The sequence below is a fragment of the Rhincodon typus genome, chromosome 5, assembly GCF_021869965.1.
Source record: "Rhincodon typus isolate 14 chromosome 5, sRhiTyp1.1, whole genome shotgun sequence".
In the NCBI taxonomy this organism is placed as follows: domain Eukaryota; kingdom Metazoa; phylum Chordata; class Chondrichthyes; order Orectolobiformes; family Rhincodontidae; genus Rhincodon; species Rhincodon typus.
Window position 1 is genome coordinate 20,431,707 of NC_063336.1, and position 21,832 is coordinate 20,453,538.

At 42.7% G+C, this 21,832-nt stretch overlaps 2 protein-coding genes across 3 annotated transcripts in view; both read left to right on the top strand.

The window, feature by feature from the left end:
• The window catches only part of ddo (D-aspartate oxidase), a 70,451-nt gene that overhangs the window by 27,466 nt on the left and 21,153 nt on the right, over positions 1-21,832 (top strand). For both annotated transcript variants that reach the window (XM_048596812.1, XM_048596811.1), the window contains exons 2-4: positions 2,547-2,721; positions 4,703-4,811; positions 9,969-10,145. In XM_048596812.1, coding sequence (XP_048452769.1) covers positions 2,550-2,721; positions 4,703-4,811; positions 9,969-10,145 — 458 coding nt within the window. In that variant the 5' untranslated portion in view covers positions 2,547-2,549. The remainder of the gene's footprint in view (positions 1-2,546; positions 2,722-4,702; positions 4,812-9,968; positions 10,146-21,832) is intronic.
• Positions 10,044-21,832, top strand: part of LOC109914625 (probable methyltransferase-like protein 24) — a 152,113-nt gene continuing 140,324 nt past the window's right edge. The window contains exon 1 of the mRNA XM_048596810.1: positions 10,044-10,145. Within this exon, the coding sequence (XP_048452767.1) occupies positions 10,113-10,145 (33 nt within the window). The 5' untranslated portion in view covers positions 10,044-10,112. The remainder of the gene's footprint in view (positions 10,146-21,832) is intronic.

Sequence of the window (21,832 nt, forward strand, 5' to 3'; positions counted from 1 at the left end):
CAGAAAGCAGATAAGGGTGGGGAGGGAAAAGTGTCTTTGGTGGTGAGGTCGGATTGCAGATGGCGGAAGTGTCGGAGGATGATGTGTTGGATCCTTAGGTTGGTGGGGTGGTACTTGAGGACGAGGGGGATTCTGTTTTGGTTGTTATTGCGGTGAGGGGGTGTGAGGGATGAGTTGCGGGAAATGCAGGAGACACGGTCGAGGGCATTCTCGACCACTGCGGGGGGAAGTTGCGGTCCTTGAAAAACAAGGACATCTGAGATGTTTGGGAATGGAATGCCTCATCCTGGGAGCAGATGCGGTGGAGGCGAAGGAATTGGGAATAGGGGATGGCAGTTTTGCAGGAAGGTGGGTGGGAGGAGGTGTATTCTAGGTAGCTGTGGGTGTCGGTGGGCTTGAAATGGATATCGGTTTCCAGGTGGTTGCCAGAGATGGAAACAGAGAGGTCCAGGAAGGAGAGAGAGGTATCAGAGATGGTCCAGGTGAACTTAAGGTTGGGGTGGAAGGTGTTGGTGAAGTGGATGAACTGTTCGAGCTCCTCGTGGGAGCATGAGGTGGCGCCGATACAGTCATTGATGTAACGGAGGAAGAGATGGGGTTTAGGGCCAGTGTAGGTGCGGAAGAGGGATTGTTCCATGTAACCTACAAAGAGGCAGGCGTAGCTTGGGCCCATGCGGGTACCCATGGCCACCCCCTTTGTCTGTAGGAAGTGGGAGGAATTGAAAAAGAAGTTGTTGAGGGTGAGAACAAGTTCAGGTAAGCGGATGAGTATGTCAGTGGAGGGGGACTGGTCGGGCCTGCAGGACAGGAAGAAGCGGAGGGCCTTTAGGCCATCTGCATGGGGAATGCAGGTGTATAGAGACTGGACGTCCATGGTAAAGATGAGGTGTTGGGGACCAGGGAATCTGAGGTTTTGGAGGAGGTGGAGGGCGTGGGTGGTGTCACGGACGTAGGTAGGGAATTCATGGACCAAGGGGGAGAAAGTGGAGTCGAGATAAGTGGAGATGAGTTCGGTGGGGCAGGAGCAGGCGGAGACAATGGGTCGACCAGGGCAGTCAGGTTTGTGGATTTTGGGAAGGAGATAGAAGCGGGCAGTGCGGGGTTGGGGAACGATGAGGTTGGAGGCTGTGGGTGGGAGGTCACCTGAAGTGATGAGGTTGTGGATGGTTTGGGAGATGATGTTTTGGTGGTCGGGGGTGGGGTCATGATCAAGGGGGCGGTAGGAGGAGTCAGAGAGCTGGCGTCTGGCCTCGGCGATGTAGAGGTCAATGCGCCATACTACAACTGCGCCTCCCTTGTCCGTGGGTTTTATAGTGAGGCTGGGATGGGAGCGGAGGGAGCGGAGGGCACGTTCTGTGAGGGAGAGGTTGGAGTGGGTGAGAGGGATGGAGAGGTTGGAGCGATTGATGTTGCGACGGCAGTTGGAGATGAAGAGGTCGAGGGAGGGTAGGAGGCCTTGGGGTGGTGCCCAGGAGGAGGAGGTGTGTTGGAGGCGGGAGTAGGGGTCAGTAGGGGGAGGGTTAGGTTCACGATTAAAGATGTAAGCGCAGAGGCGGAGGCGGCGGAAAAACTGTTCAACGTCCAAGCGTGAGCGGTATTCGTTGATGTTAGGTGGAGGGGGATAAATGTGAGCCCTTTACTGAGGACTGACCGTTCGTCCTCAGTAAGGGGGAGATCTGGGGGATGGTGAAGACTCGGCAGGGCTGGGTGCTATTGTCTCCTCTGGAGGTGCTGGCTGTGGAGGTGGTGGGCGGAGCGACATTGGCGGTGGGCGGAGCGACGTTGGCGGTGGGCGGAGCGGGGTAGGTGGTGGGCAGAGCGACATTGGCGGTGGGCGGAGCGGGGTAGGCGGTGGGCAGAGCGGGGTATGCGGTGGGCGGAGCGGAATCGGTCGGTAAGTCCTGGATGTTGGCTGCGGCGGCAGCAGTGGTATCAGCAGGTGCGTCTTTGATGTCTGTGGTGTTGGCCTCGGAAATGGAGGCAGCGGCATCAGCAGCGGTGTCGATGTACCGGCAGTGGCGTACCCGGCGGCGGCAGATGTGACGTCATCCGTGGGTGGTCCAAAAGTGGCCACATGGTCAATGGCACATTGTGGGGAAGGTGTTGGGTCGGGTTGGGGATTTGGGGGGGGGGGGAGGTGGAGGAGGCCTGTGTTGGGTGGCAGGCCCCTTTTGTTGCATAGAATTGGAAAACAAATGCGTCCCTCTCTAGCTCAGCATCTTGCTACAGTCATCAACACCGATCCATCACCCCCCACCACCCTTCTCCACTCCACCATTAGTTTCTCAAGGGAAATTAGGATGTGTGAATAAATGTTGCTGTTGCCAGCAATACCCAAATATTGTGAATTAATTAAGAAAACTCCCTGTAACTGACCCAGTGGCAGGCAATTTTCGCTGCAAGGTCAGGGCTCTGATCTTACATAGCAGAAACTACTTCTATCAACAGGTTTTATTGCTCCAAAATGGTAGCTGGTTTATTGGGTTGGAAATCTCACTGTTGGGGTTAATGAAGGATGTTGTTTCTAACTATCTTTCTCCATTCAGACCATGGACAAGTTGCAAGTTGCTGTGATTGGAGCCGGTGTGGTGGGGCTCTCTACCGCCGTGCACATAGCGGAGTCTATTCCAGATTGCTCTGTCACTGTGATAGCAGAAAAGTTCTCCCCTTACACAACTAGCGATGTCGCTGCGGGAATTCTCAGCCCACACTTCTCTCGAGGTGAGCCGGCAGCGAATTAACATGCCCCACATTTAACTTAAAGGCAAGAAACAGCAGCAAGATTGGGACCACGTGTTACATTCCTGGAGTAAACCATGCAATGACCTTGCAACGATTTGCAGTTTTGGCATTAAGAACTTGCATTGCTATAGCGGCCAGCACATTCCTGAAAGTGCTTTGCAGGCAATGCGATACGTATGGAGTATAGTCACTTTTGTGGCAGCCAATTTGTACGCAGTGAGCTCCCAGAAACCACAATGTGAAAAGGACCAAATAGCACCTTGCACATGAAAATCATCTCAAGGTACTTCAAAAAGCACAATCCTGTGTAATCAATGGTGGCTCAGTAGTTATCACTACTGCCTCACAGAGCCAGGGACTCCCAGGTTCAGTTCCACCCTTGGGCGACTATCTGTGTGGAGTTTGCATGTTCTCCCCGTGTCTGCATGAGTTTCCTCCGACAGACCAAAGCTGTGCAGGTTAGGTAGATTGGTCATGCTAAATTGCCATGTAGTGTCGAGGGATGTGCAGGTTAGATGGATTAGCCATGGCATATACAGGGTACAGGGATAGAGTGGCGTGTGGGTCTCTGTGGGATGCTCTTTGGAGGGTCAGTGTAAGCTTTGTGGGGCAAATAGCCCGCTCCCACATTGCAGGGATTCTAATATTCAGTGAACTAGTGAGCTACAGTGTAGGTAGCCACTTGTGCTGAGGTAGATTTTAAAGCATACCTCAAAGAAGGAAAGAGAGGCGGAGATGTTTAGAGAAGGAATTCTAGAGCTTAGGTTCCAGGCAGCAATATATCGAAGAGGAAAGGGGTGCAGCAAGGGTATGCACTCTAATTCCTATAAAAGGCCAGAACACTTGAAGCACTGAGAGTTATGAGTGTTCTGTAACTAAAGAAAATTACAGAGATTGGGAGAATATGACCACAGATAGATTAGAAGCCAGGATTGGGTCATTAAAATGAGAGATCTTGCTGGACTAAGAGCTGTTGTGGTCAGCAAGCATACAAGTGAGTTAGGATATGGACAGTAGAAGTTTAGGTAAAACTGAAATTAGGTGGTAGGTGAGGAAACTAGCCAGGACAGCAATGGATTAGTCGAGTCTGGAGATAAGAGAAGCAAGAAAGAGCATTTCAGCAGCAAAATAGGACAAGCTACAGATGGCATGAGCCATGTGACAGAGGTAATCACATTTAAGACTACATTACAATAGTGACTTCATTGAAAGAATACTTAAAACCAAAATCGTGCAGGTGCTGGAAATCTGAAATAAAACCAAAAATGCTGGAGAAACTCAGGTCAGGAGCTGTCTGTGGAGAGAAAAACAGAATAAATGTTTCAAGTCCAATGTAACTCATCTTCAGAACTGGAAGGAGCTGGAAAATAGTGGCTTTTAAGCTGTAGACAGAGGGGGAGGAGGAGCAAATGGACAAAATGGTTGGGGTGCCCATGGCAAAAGACCAAGGGAATGCTCTCCTTCACCGCCATTAGTACCCCCTTTGTCAACACCACTGTGCCACCATCGGCCCTGCCCTCCTTCCCACTATCCCGGCATTGCAACTTCTTAATTAAACAAAAGCTTGAGGGATATCTGTTCCTTGGTGCAGTTTCCAAGTCAGTGCTATGACCAGTCAAAGTCCACCTGCTAATCAATCTGCACGTTTTTTCTCATGCCATATAAGTTAGTGTTCCCTTTGAAATGTGACATTCTTGCTTCGGTCCTGACGAGTGCAAATTAAATTAAAAAACTTCAGCAGCAGCCTATTTCTATTTTAGCAGAACTCAAGTTCTGTATTAAAACGTGACTACTTGTATAATTTAAATATTTTTGTGAACACCTTGATAGGCTTATGTCAGTGATAGTTAAATTTTGGTACCTTTCTGTGCATTAATGGATATGGATATCTGGTGATTTTAAAATGGTTCAGTTTTTACCGATTCTTGTTTTTACAAGTCTTCTATCCTTTTCAAATTAGAGACACCAGTTGAACTTCAGAAGCGCTGGTTTGATGATACATTTGCTCACATCTACTCAATCGCACAGTCAGAGGAGGCATCTGAAATCGGTGTGCAGATCCTGTCTGGGTAAGGACACAATTTTCAGTTCTCATTATATCTTAAAATGACAAATTTTCTTTTTAAAGAAAGATGAGAAATGATCTATTTGGGACTCTATATATCTCTGATCTATCAGTGATATTTGACGGGTCTTCATCTTCCAGATAAGATATTAAACCCAGATTTTCACCCAGATTTAAATCCTACAGCACGCAGCTCTGACCTGTGGCTTTGCATGTTCTTAGTAAGAGCTATTCAATTACCTATACTTATCCACTTCTTTTTTAATTTCAAAAATATACTTTATTCATAAAAAAATCTCTGTCTACAGGTAGTTCTCCTATAACACGATAGTTGTGTTATTGTGCGACCTCGCACAATAGAAAATCACCGCGGAAAATTGCTTTAAGGGGAAATCTCTGTAGGAAATCACTATGCTGTACAGTAGAAAGTTTGCATTATCCAAACAGCATCCACTGCTCATCAATCGTGCTACAGCCAATTCGTGGTAACAAAACACACGTTATAGTAGAAATACCTGTACATACATTGTCACTAATGCAGTTCAGTTTTGGACAGTAGCACACGAAGTAAACAAACAAACATTTGAGTTTGACTCTATTCCAACAAACCAAAGGAATCTCTAAAACATACAAGATAATATTTTATATAGTGCATCAAGGCACTAGGAGGGTCCAGTAACTGAATGGATCCCCAACTGACTTCGACAGAAAGACCTTAGACTTTGGTCTTTCTCCACTGTGCCTCAGTGGCAGCTGTGCCAAGCTTTAGTGCGTCCCTCAGCATGTAATCCTGGACATTGGGATGTGCCAGTCTGCAACACTCGGTTGGGGTCAACTCCTTGTTCTGGAAGACCAGCAGGTTTCAGGCAGAGCAAACAGTGCCTTTCACTGAGTTGATGGTCCTCTAGGTGCAGTCGATGTTTGCCCGCTGTTTCAATTGAGTTGTTATATACCCATCCGATAATCTTCTGTAAGTTTGAATTGGGTCAGCTCCCACCAATCTTGCAGGCAGTGCATTCTAGGTAATACTAACTTGCTGTGCAAAAAAAACTGAGCATGTTTTCTCTTACCCTCCCCGAATCTTTTGCAAATTTTCCGCAATCTATGTCCCCTAGTTTCTGACTCATTTGCCAGTGAGAACAAGTTTCTCTGTATATACTGTGCCAAGACTGTAAATGTATGTAAACATGCCAGAGTAAAGAATTGTACAACATCAAAGAGCTTTCTCTCTCTTTTTATATTTTATGGAAGATATGGGCTTGGTACCATTGTAAGGGGATGCAGAGAATTTGTTGCAGCATCAAGTAGAGCTGGTAAATGACAGTAACCAAAACAGGCAGGTAGTAATTGAGTTTGTATAGAGGAGCAGCAGAGGAATAGAATGAGGAAAACTAGTTAAGAACTCATACGATTGATGAGCACGAAAGATTGGGCAGACCTCGGGGAACAATGTCCGAGGCAGTGTTAGGATCAGAGCAAATAAAAGAAAGCTACGCTTATATCTAATGTGAGATTGTTTGGAGGAGGCAGCATTGTGTCTGAGGGTACAGCTGTAAGACAGGAAGATGAACTGCATAGAAAGGTATGCAGGACCTGAAGAGTGAGAGTTATTGTGAAAATCTAATGTTACAATGCATGAGTTTTAGAACCAAAAAGTTTTACTTTAGGAATCCAATTTGAAGTGTTGTCAAACTGAATAACAGTAAAAAAATCTCAGTTCAAAATGGGAATCTTACTGTGTTGTTGGGATGGCGGTGGAGGTTAGTCAGACCTCGGGTTCTGAAGGCCTACCTGGAGGACATTGCTTGGCTCAAGATCTCACAAAAAATGCTCTGAGCTTGGCAGTGTTCATGCAGGTTCCCCAGATCAAATAAGTTGTAAAAGGGACTGACACACTAATGGGGCCACTAAAGTTACCATTGCCTTTATTAGAGATATAATTATTTTATTGATCCCAGAATGTTGTTCAGAAGAATGAATAATGGTGTGAATTAATGGTGTGAATGTGAGAAAGGATTCAGGGTGAGAATGACTACAGTGACAGTTCACTGGTAGACAAGTGAGTCACACCATTAGATTAAACAGGAGTGTTGAAAGAGTTTGAAGCTGCAGAGAAAAACAATACCAGCCATTGACCTGAATGTTTGGCTGTTATTGCTGAATGCAATGCAGAATGGAACCTTTGCCACTTGCTTGGTCGAATGTGATGGCAACACTTAACAAACAGCTCAGCATCATCCAGGACAGGGCAGGCTCAATCTGTTTTACTTGCCATTACTACTAGTGGGCACAGGATGCATATCCTGAAACTATCAAGATGAATTCAACAGCATTGCCCTGCACTGCCATGGACCAGTGTGCAGCAGATCATCTCCACCTTCTTCTCAAGGGCAACTAGATCTGGAGAATGAAACTGGCCCAGCCGGTGATGTTCCCACATCCTCTAAACGTACAAATAAAACAAAACTCATGGGAATAAGATGACACTGTCCTGACATGGGCTTACAATACTATTCCTTCATAGTAAGTACATTGTATTCTTGAAATTCCCTACCTTACACCATTGCAATGTAAACTTAGTCTCCGCAGCCCTTTTAGAATCATTCTCAGCACCAATGAAAAAGAAACACGCCCTGCTTGTGCCAGCCCATGTTAGCAGGCAATGGGTAGCAGAGGAGTAGGTGAAAACCCAAGCTGATTAGTGTGTAATTGGTGCTAGAATGCTGAGAGTTGAAATCCTCTGTCATCAGGGCTTTTACACCCAGGGAAGGCTCTTCAAATAGCTCTGATTTCTTACATCACATACACCTCTATGGTCCTGGCAGGGATCTGTGTCTCAAAGACAGAAGCTTTTTGCTGCAGGACAGAGCCCTAAAATGGCCTCTTTCCGCAGACATGTGCAATCAGCATTGGTGGTAGGACTTACTTCATGCCTGTGGGATCTTCCTGCGATTATATCTGAAACAAGAAATGTTGGTGACTATTGTACCCTACTTCTGGCCATGTTGTGTATTAGCAAGTATGTCAGGCATTTAATGAGCTGTAGCAACTCCATTACTGCTTCCCCTCTAAGTATATTGTCTGGGGGTTTAGCGATCTTAGTAATTAGCACTGTTTATTCAACTATGCACATCTTAAATAGAGTAGAAAGAGAGCCATGTATTACTGTCTTGGAGTCAGTCCTTTTATTAAAATTTAATCATAGGATGTGGATCCGGTATCTATTGCCCATCCCTATTTGTCCTCGAGAAGATGGTGTTGAGCTGCAGTCTGTAGGTGCTGTAGGTAGACCCACAATGCCATTAGGGAAGGGATTCCAGGTTTTTGACCCAGTAACAGTGAAGGGACAGCGATACATTTCCAAGTCAGGATGGTGAGTGGCTTGGAAACTTGAATATGGTGATGTTCCCATATGCCTGCTGCCTTTGTCCTTCTCGATGGAAGTGGTTGTGGGTTTGGAAGATGCTGTCTTGAGCCTTGTAGATGGTACACACAGGGACTGGGGAACCAGGGGATGAGTTACTCACCTTTGACCTAGTCTTTTACTTTCCTCGTCCTCGCCGTTGTTACCAGTTGTAAGTAATTTTAGCCCCAGCATGGATCCCTGTGGCACTTAGGTGGTAGTCGCTGTAATTAATTCCTCTGCTCCCTTTCCCCCTGATTATTTAGTAATTTTGGAATGCAGGGGCAAAATGAGTTTACATGGCTGGTACAAACAAAAACAGGAAATGTGGGAGAAACTCTCACAGCATCTGTGAAGAGAAAGCAGAGATAATATTTTGAATCCAGTGAGCCTTTTGCAGAACTGGAAGAAGCTGGGATAACATGCTACTTATGTTGATAACAGGGTTGAGGGGAACAGGAGTGAGTGGATAGGTGGAGATAAAGCCCAGATGGAGAGAGAGAGAGATCCAGATGCAGTGGGTCACCAGGATCAGAATCATATCTTCTGTGACTTGTTGAGTTCTGTATGCTTCACAATACAGAGCTGACCCACCTTCAAGACTGTCACTCCTCAGATAGGTCTCAACCGCTTAGCTCCCCAGAATCAGTCTTTGGTTGTCAGAGTAGATGCTAAGTAACACAATCAATAGCTAACTGCACCTAGTTAGACCACCCACACACCCCCATGCACAAGCACAAGCGCACACACATGCATACACAGACACATATGCACATATAACACACACATATACACACACACATATATATACACGCACACACACACATATATATAATATATATATACACACACATATATATACACACACACATGCATATATACACACATGATTGTGCATGTACGCACACTTGCTCACATATGCGCACAGACAGACGTGCTCTCACACACAGGCATGTTCTCACACACAGCGTGCTCTCTCACGTGTGGTGAGCTTGTGTGAGGTGCTACTTCTTCCATACACCATCAGTGTAGTTTAATGATCTGTAAAACAGTGAACATTGTTAACTTTGCTTTCTCCCTATCAAAATTCAAATGCAGAGAGACAATATAAAACAAAGGGTACAGTTCTGAAGAGCAGGCCCCCTGTATGTAAATGTGTGTAAATCATTGACGATGACAAGGCAGTTTGAAAGAGTGATCAATAAAGCGTACAGAAACCTGGGCTTTATCGATAAAGGCAAGAATGGTTCCAGGGGGAGAAACTTCAGTTACTGAGATAAGAATAGACAAAGAAAAACTGTTCTATTTTATGGAAGAATTGAGAACTTGCACAGACAAAATGTGGGCCAAATGGCCTGACCTAGGTGCTGCAACCATTCTCTGATTCAGTGAGTTGCAGGCATTTTTTTTAAAGAAGTCTTCCAATAATCTCATGAACCAGCTGGCAATGGACAATGTTGACTGTTTAAAATTTTTATTAATTTTTACCAATTTTGATACTAAAAGGCACGCTTATGCTTGGAATATCTCTGCTTCGAATACAGCACTAACTTGCATCTATATCTTATGTCTAAATTAGTAAAATATCCCAGGATGTGTCACCAGACAAATTTTCACTCGAAACATGTAGCGTCATATTTATACAAGTAACAAAAATAGTTGGTTTTAGACTGGTAGACAGTTTTAGAAACATCAGGGTAAATAAAATATTACATTGCTGTTCAAATCATGAAATCTTTTCTTTCTATGTTTTTCTAGATGGGAGATCTTTAAAGAAACTCCGATGGAACCCATCCCGTTCTGGTCTGACTCTGTGTTGGCATTTCGAATTATGAATAATGCTGAGCTGAAGAGGTTTCCTCAGGCCACATTCGGCTGGATGTACACTACTTTGCTTTGCGAATGTACCTCTTACTTACCTTGGTTGGAGAAATGGTAAGTCTTTCAACACCAATACAGCAGGCCCCTTTCTGCCATATCACTTGTGGTTCAGTTGGTTGTACTGTTATCTCTGAGCCGGAAGAGAGCCAGATTCTGGTTCCACACCAGAACTTGGGAATCAAAGATCAAAGCTGGTCCTCCAGTAGAGTAGTGCTGTGTTAGAACTGCTATCCTTTAGTTATTATGTTAAACCACAGACTTGCCTGCTGTCTTGGGTAGATGGAAAGGATTGCATGACATTATTTTGATCCATAGAATCCCTACAATGTGGGAGCAGGTCATTTGGCCCATCGAGTTTGCACCAACCCTCTGAACAGCACCCTACCTAATCCTTGTAACTCTGCATTTCCCATGGCTAATCCATCTAGCCTACACATCCCTGGATTGTATGGGCAATTTAGCATGGCCTAACCTGCACCTTTGGACTGTGGGAGGAAACCAGAGCACCTGGAGGAAACTCACATAGACACAGGGAGAACATGCAAACTCCACGCAGTTAATTGTCTGAGGGTGGAATCGAACCAGGGTCCCTGGTGCTGTGAGGCAGCAGTACTAACCACTGAGCCACCATACCACTTGAAGGAGGCCAATATTTATCCCTCAACCAAAAACAAACCAGACTATCTTGTTATTTCCAAGTTGCTGTTTGGTGGAGCTCAATGTGTACAATTTGGCAACACATTTCCTACATTACACTTCACTGGCTCTAAAATGCCTTTAGCCAACTGGTGGTTGTGACAAATGCAGTATTAGTGCAAGCCCTCCTTTCTTTTTGCTAGTCTGAAGAAGGATCTCTGGACCCGAAACCTTAACTCTGATTTCTATCCACAGATGCTGCCAGACCTGCTGAGTTTTTCTGTTTTTGTTTCTGATTTCCAGCATCCACAGTTCTTTTGGGTTTTTGTTTTGCTGTACTGCATTTGTAGAGTTTTGATGGTGAATGAAGGCTATAAATTCAGGAAAAAAATGCTGCAATAAATTAACAGGCAAACCTGAATGTAATACAGGACACAAGTTCATTAACAGGAACATTGCTAACTAGGCTGAAACTTTTAAATTTCAGATAATCGCCCTTGGGAGATTAAATCTATGATGCCTTTGATATTCATGTAAAGTCATTGCTGTGATGAGTTCTGTAATTAACCAGACTTTCTCATTAATTGCTGCATTACATTTATTTCAACATTCCTTATGATGTGGTATGGTGCTGCAGAAGTTCATTCCTATTTTGCAATTTATAAAATACATGTTGCCCTTAAATTTATTTATGCTTTTTCATTTATTTTGATATTTATTGTTGACCATATGAAACTGTGGTTATCTTCAACACAGGATGAATTTCCCATGCTTGTGTTTCAGATTGGGGGAATCCAGGAAGTATGAACTGGAAACTATACATATTGATATTTCATTTTGTGCTTGAACTAATAATCCAATTAACACTTAGACCATCTGTGAGTAAGCGCATGAAGTCACGCTTTGCGTTTCCAAAATGAACAGTCAGATTAGGAAAACTGGATTGAGAATGATGGAAGGTGAAGATAATTCACATCCCTTTGCAGAAGACTCCTGCTTAGTAGTACATGACATCAATATTGATTACATGATAATTATAAACATTATCAAGGAGTAATAACATCTAATTTGTGATTATAAAACTGGTTGAATGGTTTAAAGTTTTGTTATGAAATATCAGTGCCAGTTTGATGAAAACATGTATATTCTATCTTGTTAAGTGATTTCTCGGCAAACAGCAGTGAAATTAATATCAGCGAATCCTTGATCACTTATTAGTCCAAGTGTGTTCTTCTAGGAAGCTGAAATAGCAGCTGATGTTCCTCGAGCTTGGTTACTTTTAAAGCTCTTCAAATTCAAAGAGGTTTCTCAGATGTACCAGTAAGCCTAACTTGTACATTTCCTGTTGTTTATCTCCACTTGTCTCTCACTAATATATCTCCTTTAACCTTTCATTTCCAGTCATGAGCTTGTGCTAAACATCATTCCTCAATTATTCTCTGGCTACAGCCATTTGCCAAACATATTTATTCAATGGTTTCTTCCAAACAGCCTTATGCTGAATTTGTTCTTGTCTGCAGTTTGGGGTCTGTGCTGAATTGGCAGTTAGGAATCTGATGGGACAAGTGCATTGGAAATCGAGCCCCACCAAAGATGTAGAATCCCTAGAGTGTTGAAGCAGGCCATTCGTCCCATCAAGTCCATACCAATCCTCCGAAGAGCATCCCACCCAGACCCAACCCATCTCTGCAACCCTGCATTTCCCATGCCTAATCCACCTAGCCTGCACATCCTTGTGAGAGGAAACCAGAGCACCTGGAAGAACCCCACGCAGACACAGGGAGAATGTGCAAACTCCATACAGTCGCCTGAGTGTGGAATCGAGGTCCCTGGTACTGAGGCAACAGTGCTAACTGCTGAGCCATCATGCCGCTCATATAAGTGTTTTACTTTTATCACTACAATATTTCGTTTGTTTCTCTTTATTACTGCCATCTAGAGCAAAAGCAATTTTGAACCAGGTTTCTTCAATAAACTCAAGAACTACTTGCTAATTAAGAACAAACTTATCCTTTAAGTAAGTGGCAAACTGTGTAGTACGTAGACTTAAACCATATTCTCCTTATTCCCAACACACTACTCATGAAAATACAGAGAGGACAAGATGGCAAAGGTCTGAAGCATATTATGATCTTGTAAAAGAAAACCACCCTGTTGGCCTAGAATCCAAACTAAAAGGACAGAGTGTGCTGATTTCTCACAGTTCTTTCATTTTCCTGTTGACAAGATCAAAGTGATGGAAGATCATCAGTCTGGAGTTCACATTCAGCTGCGAGACAGTTTGAAGTCCTGATGTCTGAAAGTTTATCTTTTTTTTCAAACTAGCTTTTTAACTACTTTTGTTTTAAGGAATTTCTCTCTTCCTGTCAGAGAGAAAGATTTGGAGAGATCATGGAGTAGTGGGGCTTGATTTCTTCCAGCTTTCTACCAACTTCCACTTTCAGAAAAGACAGATTTTACCATTTCTGGCTTGGAGGTCTTTTCCCAACTGACGAAATACAGTTTACTGGCAGACACAACAAACTCAGTTCAGAGGATGTTGCTAGGCACCCTTCAGCAAAGACCTGCCTCAAAAACCCAGTTTGTCTGTCTCTCAATTATAGGTTATAAAGCAATCTTGTATCTCTCTTTTAAAGGCTTATTGTCCCAAAATCACGTTTTTTTATATAAACAGTAGACCATCCCTAGTTTTTTTTTACCTTTTGATTCTTGAATCCTAAGAAGCCACAATTTCTCTGCAAACTCTGGTCCAAAGCTTCCATTTCCCAATTCACAAAATCCATACACATATTTGCTTCTAACATGGCTTTACCCTCGAAATGAAACACTATTTCTGGATGGGTTTCATTACAATGTAAATATGACACGTACCGCAACAAAGTTTTAAAAAGGATTCACCCTCATTCATTCTCTATACAGGATTTATCCAACTTCTTGTTACCTTTTTAAAATCTCCAAACTATTCCAGCATCATTTCATTCTTGATGGTGCATCTGATATGATGTTATCTATTCCGTTGATATGAATATTATGAAGTTGACTTAACAATGATGATATAGTCTAGCATTTTGAGTCTTAGATTTCTGTACAAAGCCCAAAGGATTGTAGTAATTGTAAATTAGTATCTTTTTGTGGCTTTGACAGTTATAAACTTCAAAATATTCAAGAGCAAGTAAAATACCAGAGTTTTATTTCCCACTGGAGAGTATTCCTTTTGATAGTGATTCAGCTTCTTGGATATGTGCCCTACTGGCTCCTCCACATCTAATTCATCACCTTGTAGTGGAAACAAATCCACTCCAAAGTCGCCACATCAATTCGCTTTGTTAAAGGGTTAGTGAAGACCGAGGTAACTAGCACTGATTCATTCATCAGGATTGGCTTCAACTTTTCAAACACTGTTTTGAACTCTCTTCAAATATATTGTCTGTGCCTGTTTTCATAACAAATCTGTTAAAGGTACAGTTGCAGTGCTGAAGTTAAGTATGAATCTTTGAAAGACACAGATCTCCAAAAATCTACATGGTTTCCTGTTTAGCTTAGGAACAGGAAACTCTAGCAATCTCTTTTGTTGTTCTTGGCAACACTAGCCCTAGTCCTACAGTGGGTCCTAGTTAAGTTACTCTTAATTTCATGAATCACTCTTGGAAAATTTTATTACCACGTCAGCTAGCTGAGACTATTTAAATAAGCCCTCCAGTTGTTTAGTATGTTCTTCCCAGACATTCCTATTTATTGTACATCATCCAAGTACACAATTATATACACTAGTTACAAATCAGTTCATTCGTGTTTGGAATATAGCTGGAGCATCTGCTCCTATGATGCCGCTTGGCCTGCTGTGTTCATCCAGCCCTGCACCTTGTTGTCTTGGAGCATTGTTAAACCTGAATGGCACAACTCAATATTTATATAACTTTGTTATAACAAAGTTTGATATCTCTTTAGTTCTCTATGTCAATAGTACCAGGCAGTACCCCTTCAACAAATCAATCTTGGTGAGCAGTGACGCACATGAATCCTCCTGATATAATCATCTAATTGAGGGTTTGGCTACAAATCTGTTTTCATCACAGCATTTAGTTTTCTGTAATCTCTGCAGAATCTAGGAGGGAAGGCAACGGCCTAGTGGTGTTATTGCTAGTCTATTCATTGAGAGACATTGGTAATGTTCTAGGGATCTGGGTTTAAAAGCCACTATGGCAAATGGTGGAATTTGAATTCAACAAACACCTAGAATTGATAGTCTAATGTTGACTATAAAACTGTTACAGGTTGTTGGAGGACAAAACCCCATCTGATTCACTAATGTTCCCTTTAGGGAAGGAATTCTGCTGTCCTTACCTGGTCTGGCTTACATGTGACTGCAGACGCAGAGCAATGTGGTTGACTCTTAACGGCTCTCTGGAGTAATTGGGGATGGGCAATAAATGCTGGCCCAGCCAGCAATGCCCACATGCTGTCAATTAAATTTTGTGAAAATCAGGTTTGGGAACAAATACCAGTGGAGAACCCTAGATACTTTGGCTAAATTCAGTCAAGTGATTTTTTTTTAGATCTTTGTTTTCAACTGTGATAGTTTTCTGTGTTTAAATGCTGAGAATGTTGTTTCATTGGTACTGATTCATTAGCATCTCACCTCCTGGCTGGCTATCCACACTCATGGATCTCGACAAATTTCTATAAATTCCATAATAATCTGCCATTCCTGGATGACAGTGTCTAACTGTCTCAGTATTCCAGCTAATCAGGTTCACTTTTCTGATGAAGGGTCTAGGCCCGAAACGTCAGCCTCTCTGCTCCTATGATGCTGCTTGGCCTGCTGTGTTCATCCAGCCCTGCACCTTGCTGTCTCGGATTCTCCAGCATCTGCAGTTCCTACTATCTCTGATTCACTTTGTGATTTGTCTGCATCTCCCTTTTATCTCACTCTCACTGTCTGTCATCCTCCACTATTGTTAGCACCTGACATACTTGTTCCTTATCTTCCTCCCTACAATGATGCCATTTTCACATGTCAATGCAACACAATTGATTTCTTTTACTCCAACTGGTTTATTTGAAGACACAAGCTTTTAGAGTCTCACTCCTTCTTCAGGTGTCAGTGAGAGAGGTGGCACCAGACACAGAATTTATAAGCAAAAGATCAAAGGGTCATTGAACTGATGCGATATTGAATAAACCAAAGATGGCTGTTAAATCTTTAATCAGTTCGAAAGGATTAATATGCAAATTCCAGAATCTCTTTCAAGTCACTGCCCCAAGTTCCCTCAGTATGCTAGAGGTGACATCCCAGGTCAGTCAATGCATTTTAGGTGTGAGATCTTGTTTAGAATGTGGCTGGGTATCAACTCGGAGTCAGACTGCTTTTATTTCCAAAGTAGGAATTTATAAAATGCCACACTGACTGTCTACAAATTGTGTGCTTCTTGAACAAAATAGAATGTATCTGCAATTACAAATTTGCAAATTCACCTCATAGATTTGTGTGTGTGTGTGTGTGTGTGTGTGTATAGTGTGGTGGGGTCACCTGTAGTGCGACATGAACCCAACATCCCGGTTGAGGCCGTCCTCATGGGTACGGAACTTGGCTATCAGCCTCTGCTCAGCAACTCTGCATTATTGTGAATCCAGAAGTCTGCCTTGGAGGATGTTTACCCGAAGATCACTGGGGAACTGCGAAAGAATTAGGCACCTAAAACCTCATGGGAGACATTATGTGGCTGCAAAAAACAATACTAAATGCTGAGCATTAAAGCTGTCATGTAATTGAAAAGTTAATTGCAGCTCACATTGTGGTTAAAATTATTTATCTCTATTGTTATATTATCAAATTTAATTGATATAATAACTGTATCACCCTGCTTGATGCTTATTGTTGAAGCTATTATCTTTATCATCCAAAAGCCAGCATTAAAATCCTGTCAAGGGACTAGTTATGCAGATCGCCGCAGCCAATGTTCAGGGGACATGGGTTTGAACCCTACCACAGCTTATGGTGAAATTTAAATTCAGTAAAAGGATCTGGAATAAAGAGTTGACCTAATTACAACCATCTAACGATTGCTGATTATCGTAAAAACCCATGAAGTTCACTAAAGTTCTTTTGGGGAAGGAAATCTGCTGCCCTTATCTGATCTGGCCTACACGTGACTCTGGCCCCACAGCAATGTGGCTTATTCTTCGCTGATCTCTCGGCAATTAGAGATGGGCAAGAAATACTGGTGTAGCCAGTGACACCCACATCTTGTGAACGAATAACAAAAAAAACTTCCCAATTCTGGAATATCTGTCCTTGTTGCTATGACAACTGCCCATGTAGTCATTGCTCCTGGGACATCATTGCCAATGGGTAAATTTGTTCATTGCTTGTTGATGGACTATGGAAACTTCAAGCTGCATGTGTTATTGAATCTACAGCAATGGCAGGGGCACAGTCTTGTATTACAAAGTCTAAAGTGCAGGTGCCCTTTGCCATGGAGCAGTTGAATTCAGCCTCATGTATCTCAGCTCTGCAAACTGCACTCTTCAACCACAAATTCAACTGCCTTCAGCACATAGCTATCAAATTCGCACCAACAGGACGATGAGGAGGGGCAGTCAGCGGGAGCAGTGGGACATTGGAGCAGCCAGTGGCGAAGTGGGTCAGACAAGGGAAAAGCACCAACAATGAGCCCTCTTCCTCCAAGTTCACTGCAGTGTGGATGCACAATGACAATATAAACAGCACCATTCAAGGCATTGGCAGGAGATACACCACTTTGGATAAGCAATGTTAAAATACCTGTTACCTTTTTAGGTGTTCCAGACAAAGTTATAGTTTAGATGAATACTGTAGGTAGAAAATGAATAGTCAGTTTGGTAAAAACACTGTGTCCAAGAATGATTGGCACTGATAATATGAAAAGTAGGAGAGGTTCTTTAACCCAGAGACGTATCCCAGATAACACCGTGTCTTGTTTGTACTAGTCAATACTGTCATGATTCCTTCCATGGGAAACTGAGGTGTTGCATTTTCTGCAGAGGTTTCTTGTGCAATATTGTTTCCAAAAGTTCTGAAATATTTCAAAATTGTAAGTAATTGTATATAATCAAGACATTATTTCTACATGAAATTTCTACAAAGAAATTGTGTGCTGAATTAATTTGTGAGAATATTTTGAGTCCAGTTGGGAATTTAATCTCAGAACAACCTGGAGTTAATTCTGGGAGCATGTGGCTTTTAAGTGAATCAATTATTAGATGTGATTGTAATTAGTGACAGAGTGCATCACTGTAATATAGTTCATTTCCCACAGTATTCAGAGTGTTGCATTATATAACTTCACTCAATGGTTTCAGTGGCTATTCTGGACCATAAGGTGTAAATAAAAAACTCTTAACATTGCAATTGTAATTATTGTAATTTTTTAATCTGTGAACAGCAGTTATAGATTTCAAGTGTGGCTTCTTGCCTTAACAGTGCCATTCCCTTTGGATGGTTTGAGGTAGTGTAAATGTGACAGAACTGAAACATATAAAATACATGATTGAGAATCAGTAAGGTGGCCATTATTCATAGAATTGCAGACATTTTAGGGCACAGAAGGGAGCCATTTGATCCATTGTGTCTGTATCAGTTCTCCAAATAAGCTTCATGACTTAGTGCCAATTTCCTGCCTAGTTCTGACCCCTACGGAATTCCACAATAAACTCTCCTTCAGCCCAAAAAATATCCATTGGCCATTGACCTCTGTTTCCTATCGCTTAGCCAGTTTTGTATCAGTGTTGCTACTGTCCATTTAATGCTGAGACCCGTAACCTTCATCTCAAGTCTATTGTGTGGCACTGTATCAAATGCTTTCTGGAAATCCATGTACACCAAATTAACTGCATTACCCTCATTGCCCCTTTCTGTTACATCATCAAAATATTCCAGCAAGTTAGTTAAACATAATTTCCCCTTTAGAAATTTGTGTTGGCTCTTCCAAATCAAGCTAGCTTTTTGTGACTATCAATTCCATCCCAAATAATTATTTCCAGAAGCTCTCCTTCCACTGCATTTAAGCGGACAGTCTGTAATTGCTGGGCTTATCATAGAGTCAGAGAGACATACAGCACAGAAAAAGGCCCTTCAGTCCATCACATCCATACTGGTCAATAACAGCCAACCAACTATTCTAACCTCATTTCCCAGCACTTGGCCAATAGCTTTGTATGCCTTGACAGTACAAGTGCACGTCTATATACTTCTTAAATGTTATATTATTACCAGTGTTACAGGCAGTGAGATTCCCACCACCCTCTGGGTGAAAATGTTTTTCCTCACATCTCTGAACCTCCTGCCCCTTACCTTAAATTGATGGTGTTTGGTCATTCATCCCTCCGTCAAGGGGAATAAGTTTCTTCCTGTCTACCCGATCTATGCCCCGCCCCTTCAATCTCTGCTCCAAGGGAAAGAATCCCAGTCTGTCCAATTTGTCTGCATAACTGAAACTGTCCATATAAGGCAACATCCTGGTAAATCTCCTCTGCACCCTGTCCAGTCCTCGTCCCTCCTATGATATGGATTCAGAACTGCACACAGTGCTCTCTCTGGCTGTGGCCTAATCAGTCGTCTCTTACGGTTCAAGCACAAACTCCCTGCTCTTAAATTCTGTGCCTCGACTAATAAAGGCAAGTATCCCAAATGCCTTCATAACCACTTTATCTCCTTGACCTTAAGGGTCCAGTGTACGTGCACACCCTCTGATCCTTGGTGCTTCCCAGGGTCCTACTGTTCATTGTCTATTCCTTTGCCTTGTTTGTCCTGCCCAAGAGCATCACCTCCCATTTACCTGGAATGAATTCCCTTTGCCACTGATCAGCCCATCTATATCATTTCATATCCCAAGGCAATCCTCCTCACTATTTACCACCCCACCAGTTTTAGTATCATCTGTAAACTTATTGATCAACCCTCCGATATTAAAGTCTAAATCACTTATATATATAAAAACAACAAAAAGCAGCATTGACCCCTGTGGGACACCACTGGACATGGACTTCCAGTCAGAAAAACACCTCTGAACCAGTACGCTCTGCTTTGTGCCACTCAGCTGATTGTGGATCCAATTTGCCAAACTTCCTTGGATCCCATACACTCTTCCCTTTGCTATCAGTCACCCATGTGGGACCTTGTCAAAAGCCTTGCTGAAGTCCAAATAGACTATAACAAAAGCATTCCCCACAAATGGTCACCTCTTTGAAAAACTCAATCAAGTTGGTCAGACGTGACCTCCCCATCTGACTGTTATTGATTAATCCCGGCCTGACCAAATGCAAATTAATTCTGTCCCTCAGAATTGCTTCCAGTAGTTTCTCCCACTGAGGTTAGACTGACTGCTGTTAGATTCCTGGATTATCTCTTGCTCCTACCTTGATTAATGTTACCACATTGGCTGACCTCAGGTCCTCTGGTACCTCTCCTGTGGCCGGAGAGGAATGAAAAATTATTGTTAGCGCCCCTGCTATTTCCTTCCTTACCTCACTCAACAACCTGGGATACATTTCACCCAGTCCTAGCGATTTGTCTACTTTTAAGTATGCTAGACCCCTCAGAAGCAGGGTTCACAGGATTTAATGGTCCTGCCCTTTTTCTATATTGGAACATATTCGCCCAGTAGAGTCAGAGTCATTCAGCCATGGAAACAGACCCTTTGGACCAATTCATCCATACCCCAGGGGATTCCTGCTGTACCTGCCTCAACCACCTATTCCTTTTCTGCCTCCAGGCCCTTAAGCTGTGATCCAATCACCTCACAGCCTCATGTGTGTGGTGTAGTGACTCCAGCCCACCACTCAAGCTCTGAAACCCAGAGCTCAGGTTTCAAGCGCAGCTGGTTGCACTTCCTGCACATGTGGCTGTCTCAAACACCAGGAGGGGCCATGAATTCCTACATATTATGTTCCACGCAACTGAGCTGTGCTGCCATACTTCACCTTTATGTTAACTTTATTCTGCTTTGGATTGCTTATATTACTTTATTATAATAACCCTGAAATTCCCTTATTCCTGGCATTTCTGTTAAATGCAAGCACAGATACTTCTTTAAAAGCAATTTACAGCAATTTAACAACAGATCCTAATAGCAGTTTCTTACTAACTTACTGAAAAAGAGTCAAATAAAATATACCTCCTTCCTGCCCTTCACCAGACTCCCAGTCAGCATGGTTACTTTTTGCAATAAACCTTACTCTTTCCTCTTCTCCCACTTTGAACTAAATCCCTAAATATACTCGCTTAGTCTCTGTCTCATGCAGACACTGAGGTGTACTCTTACTCCTTTGTTTTTAGTTGTTCAACTTTTTTAATTGCATTTGACTTTAGGGTCTTATAAGTCAAAAAGGTGCATGGCATTTGTGACTGTTCACGTTAAAATGACATCCCATTAAATTATCAAATAAATGAGATCCTTAGTATACATTCTTGTTTACAAAATATTATAACCATTTTGGGCATTGTTTGAAATGAAATGTCAAATAAACCCCAAGACACCAATGAGCTTCTTCAACCAGAACTAGCTCCACTTTTTAAAAGCGACACATGGGATTGCTTTCACATTTCTACATTGATAAAATACAAGTACGAATGTTTGCAAAACTAGGATTTGATTGAACGCCTCTTCATGTTAGCCTTGGGTAAATGTCCATGTGGTTTTTCTTTATATGAATTTCTTCAAGGAAACAGATGCAAAATCGGTGAGTGAATCGTAAGCTGTTAGTTTGATGGTTTCCAAAGGTAGAGTGTTCTAAAATTCCTTTGTCTGACAGCCGTGATGTGGAGGTGCTGGTGTTGGACTGGGCATGGACAAAGTCAGAAGTCACACAACACCAGGTTATAGTCCAACAGGTTTATTTGAAAACACAAGCTTTCGGAGCCTCAGTCCTTCGAAAGCTTGTGTTTTCAAATAAACTTGTTGGACTATAACCTGGTGCCTTGTGATTGCTGACTTCATTTGACAGAGTTGCAGGTCATAGTTCAGTTACAAATCGCAGATGATGATGTGATTCAGTGGACAACTGCAGTGCCAGCTTCCACCCAGCAGATGTCATACACATGCTTTATAGATGTCAGAGATAACAAG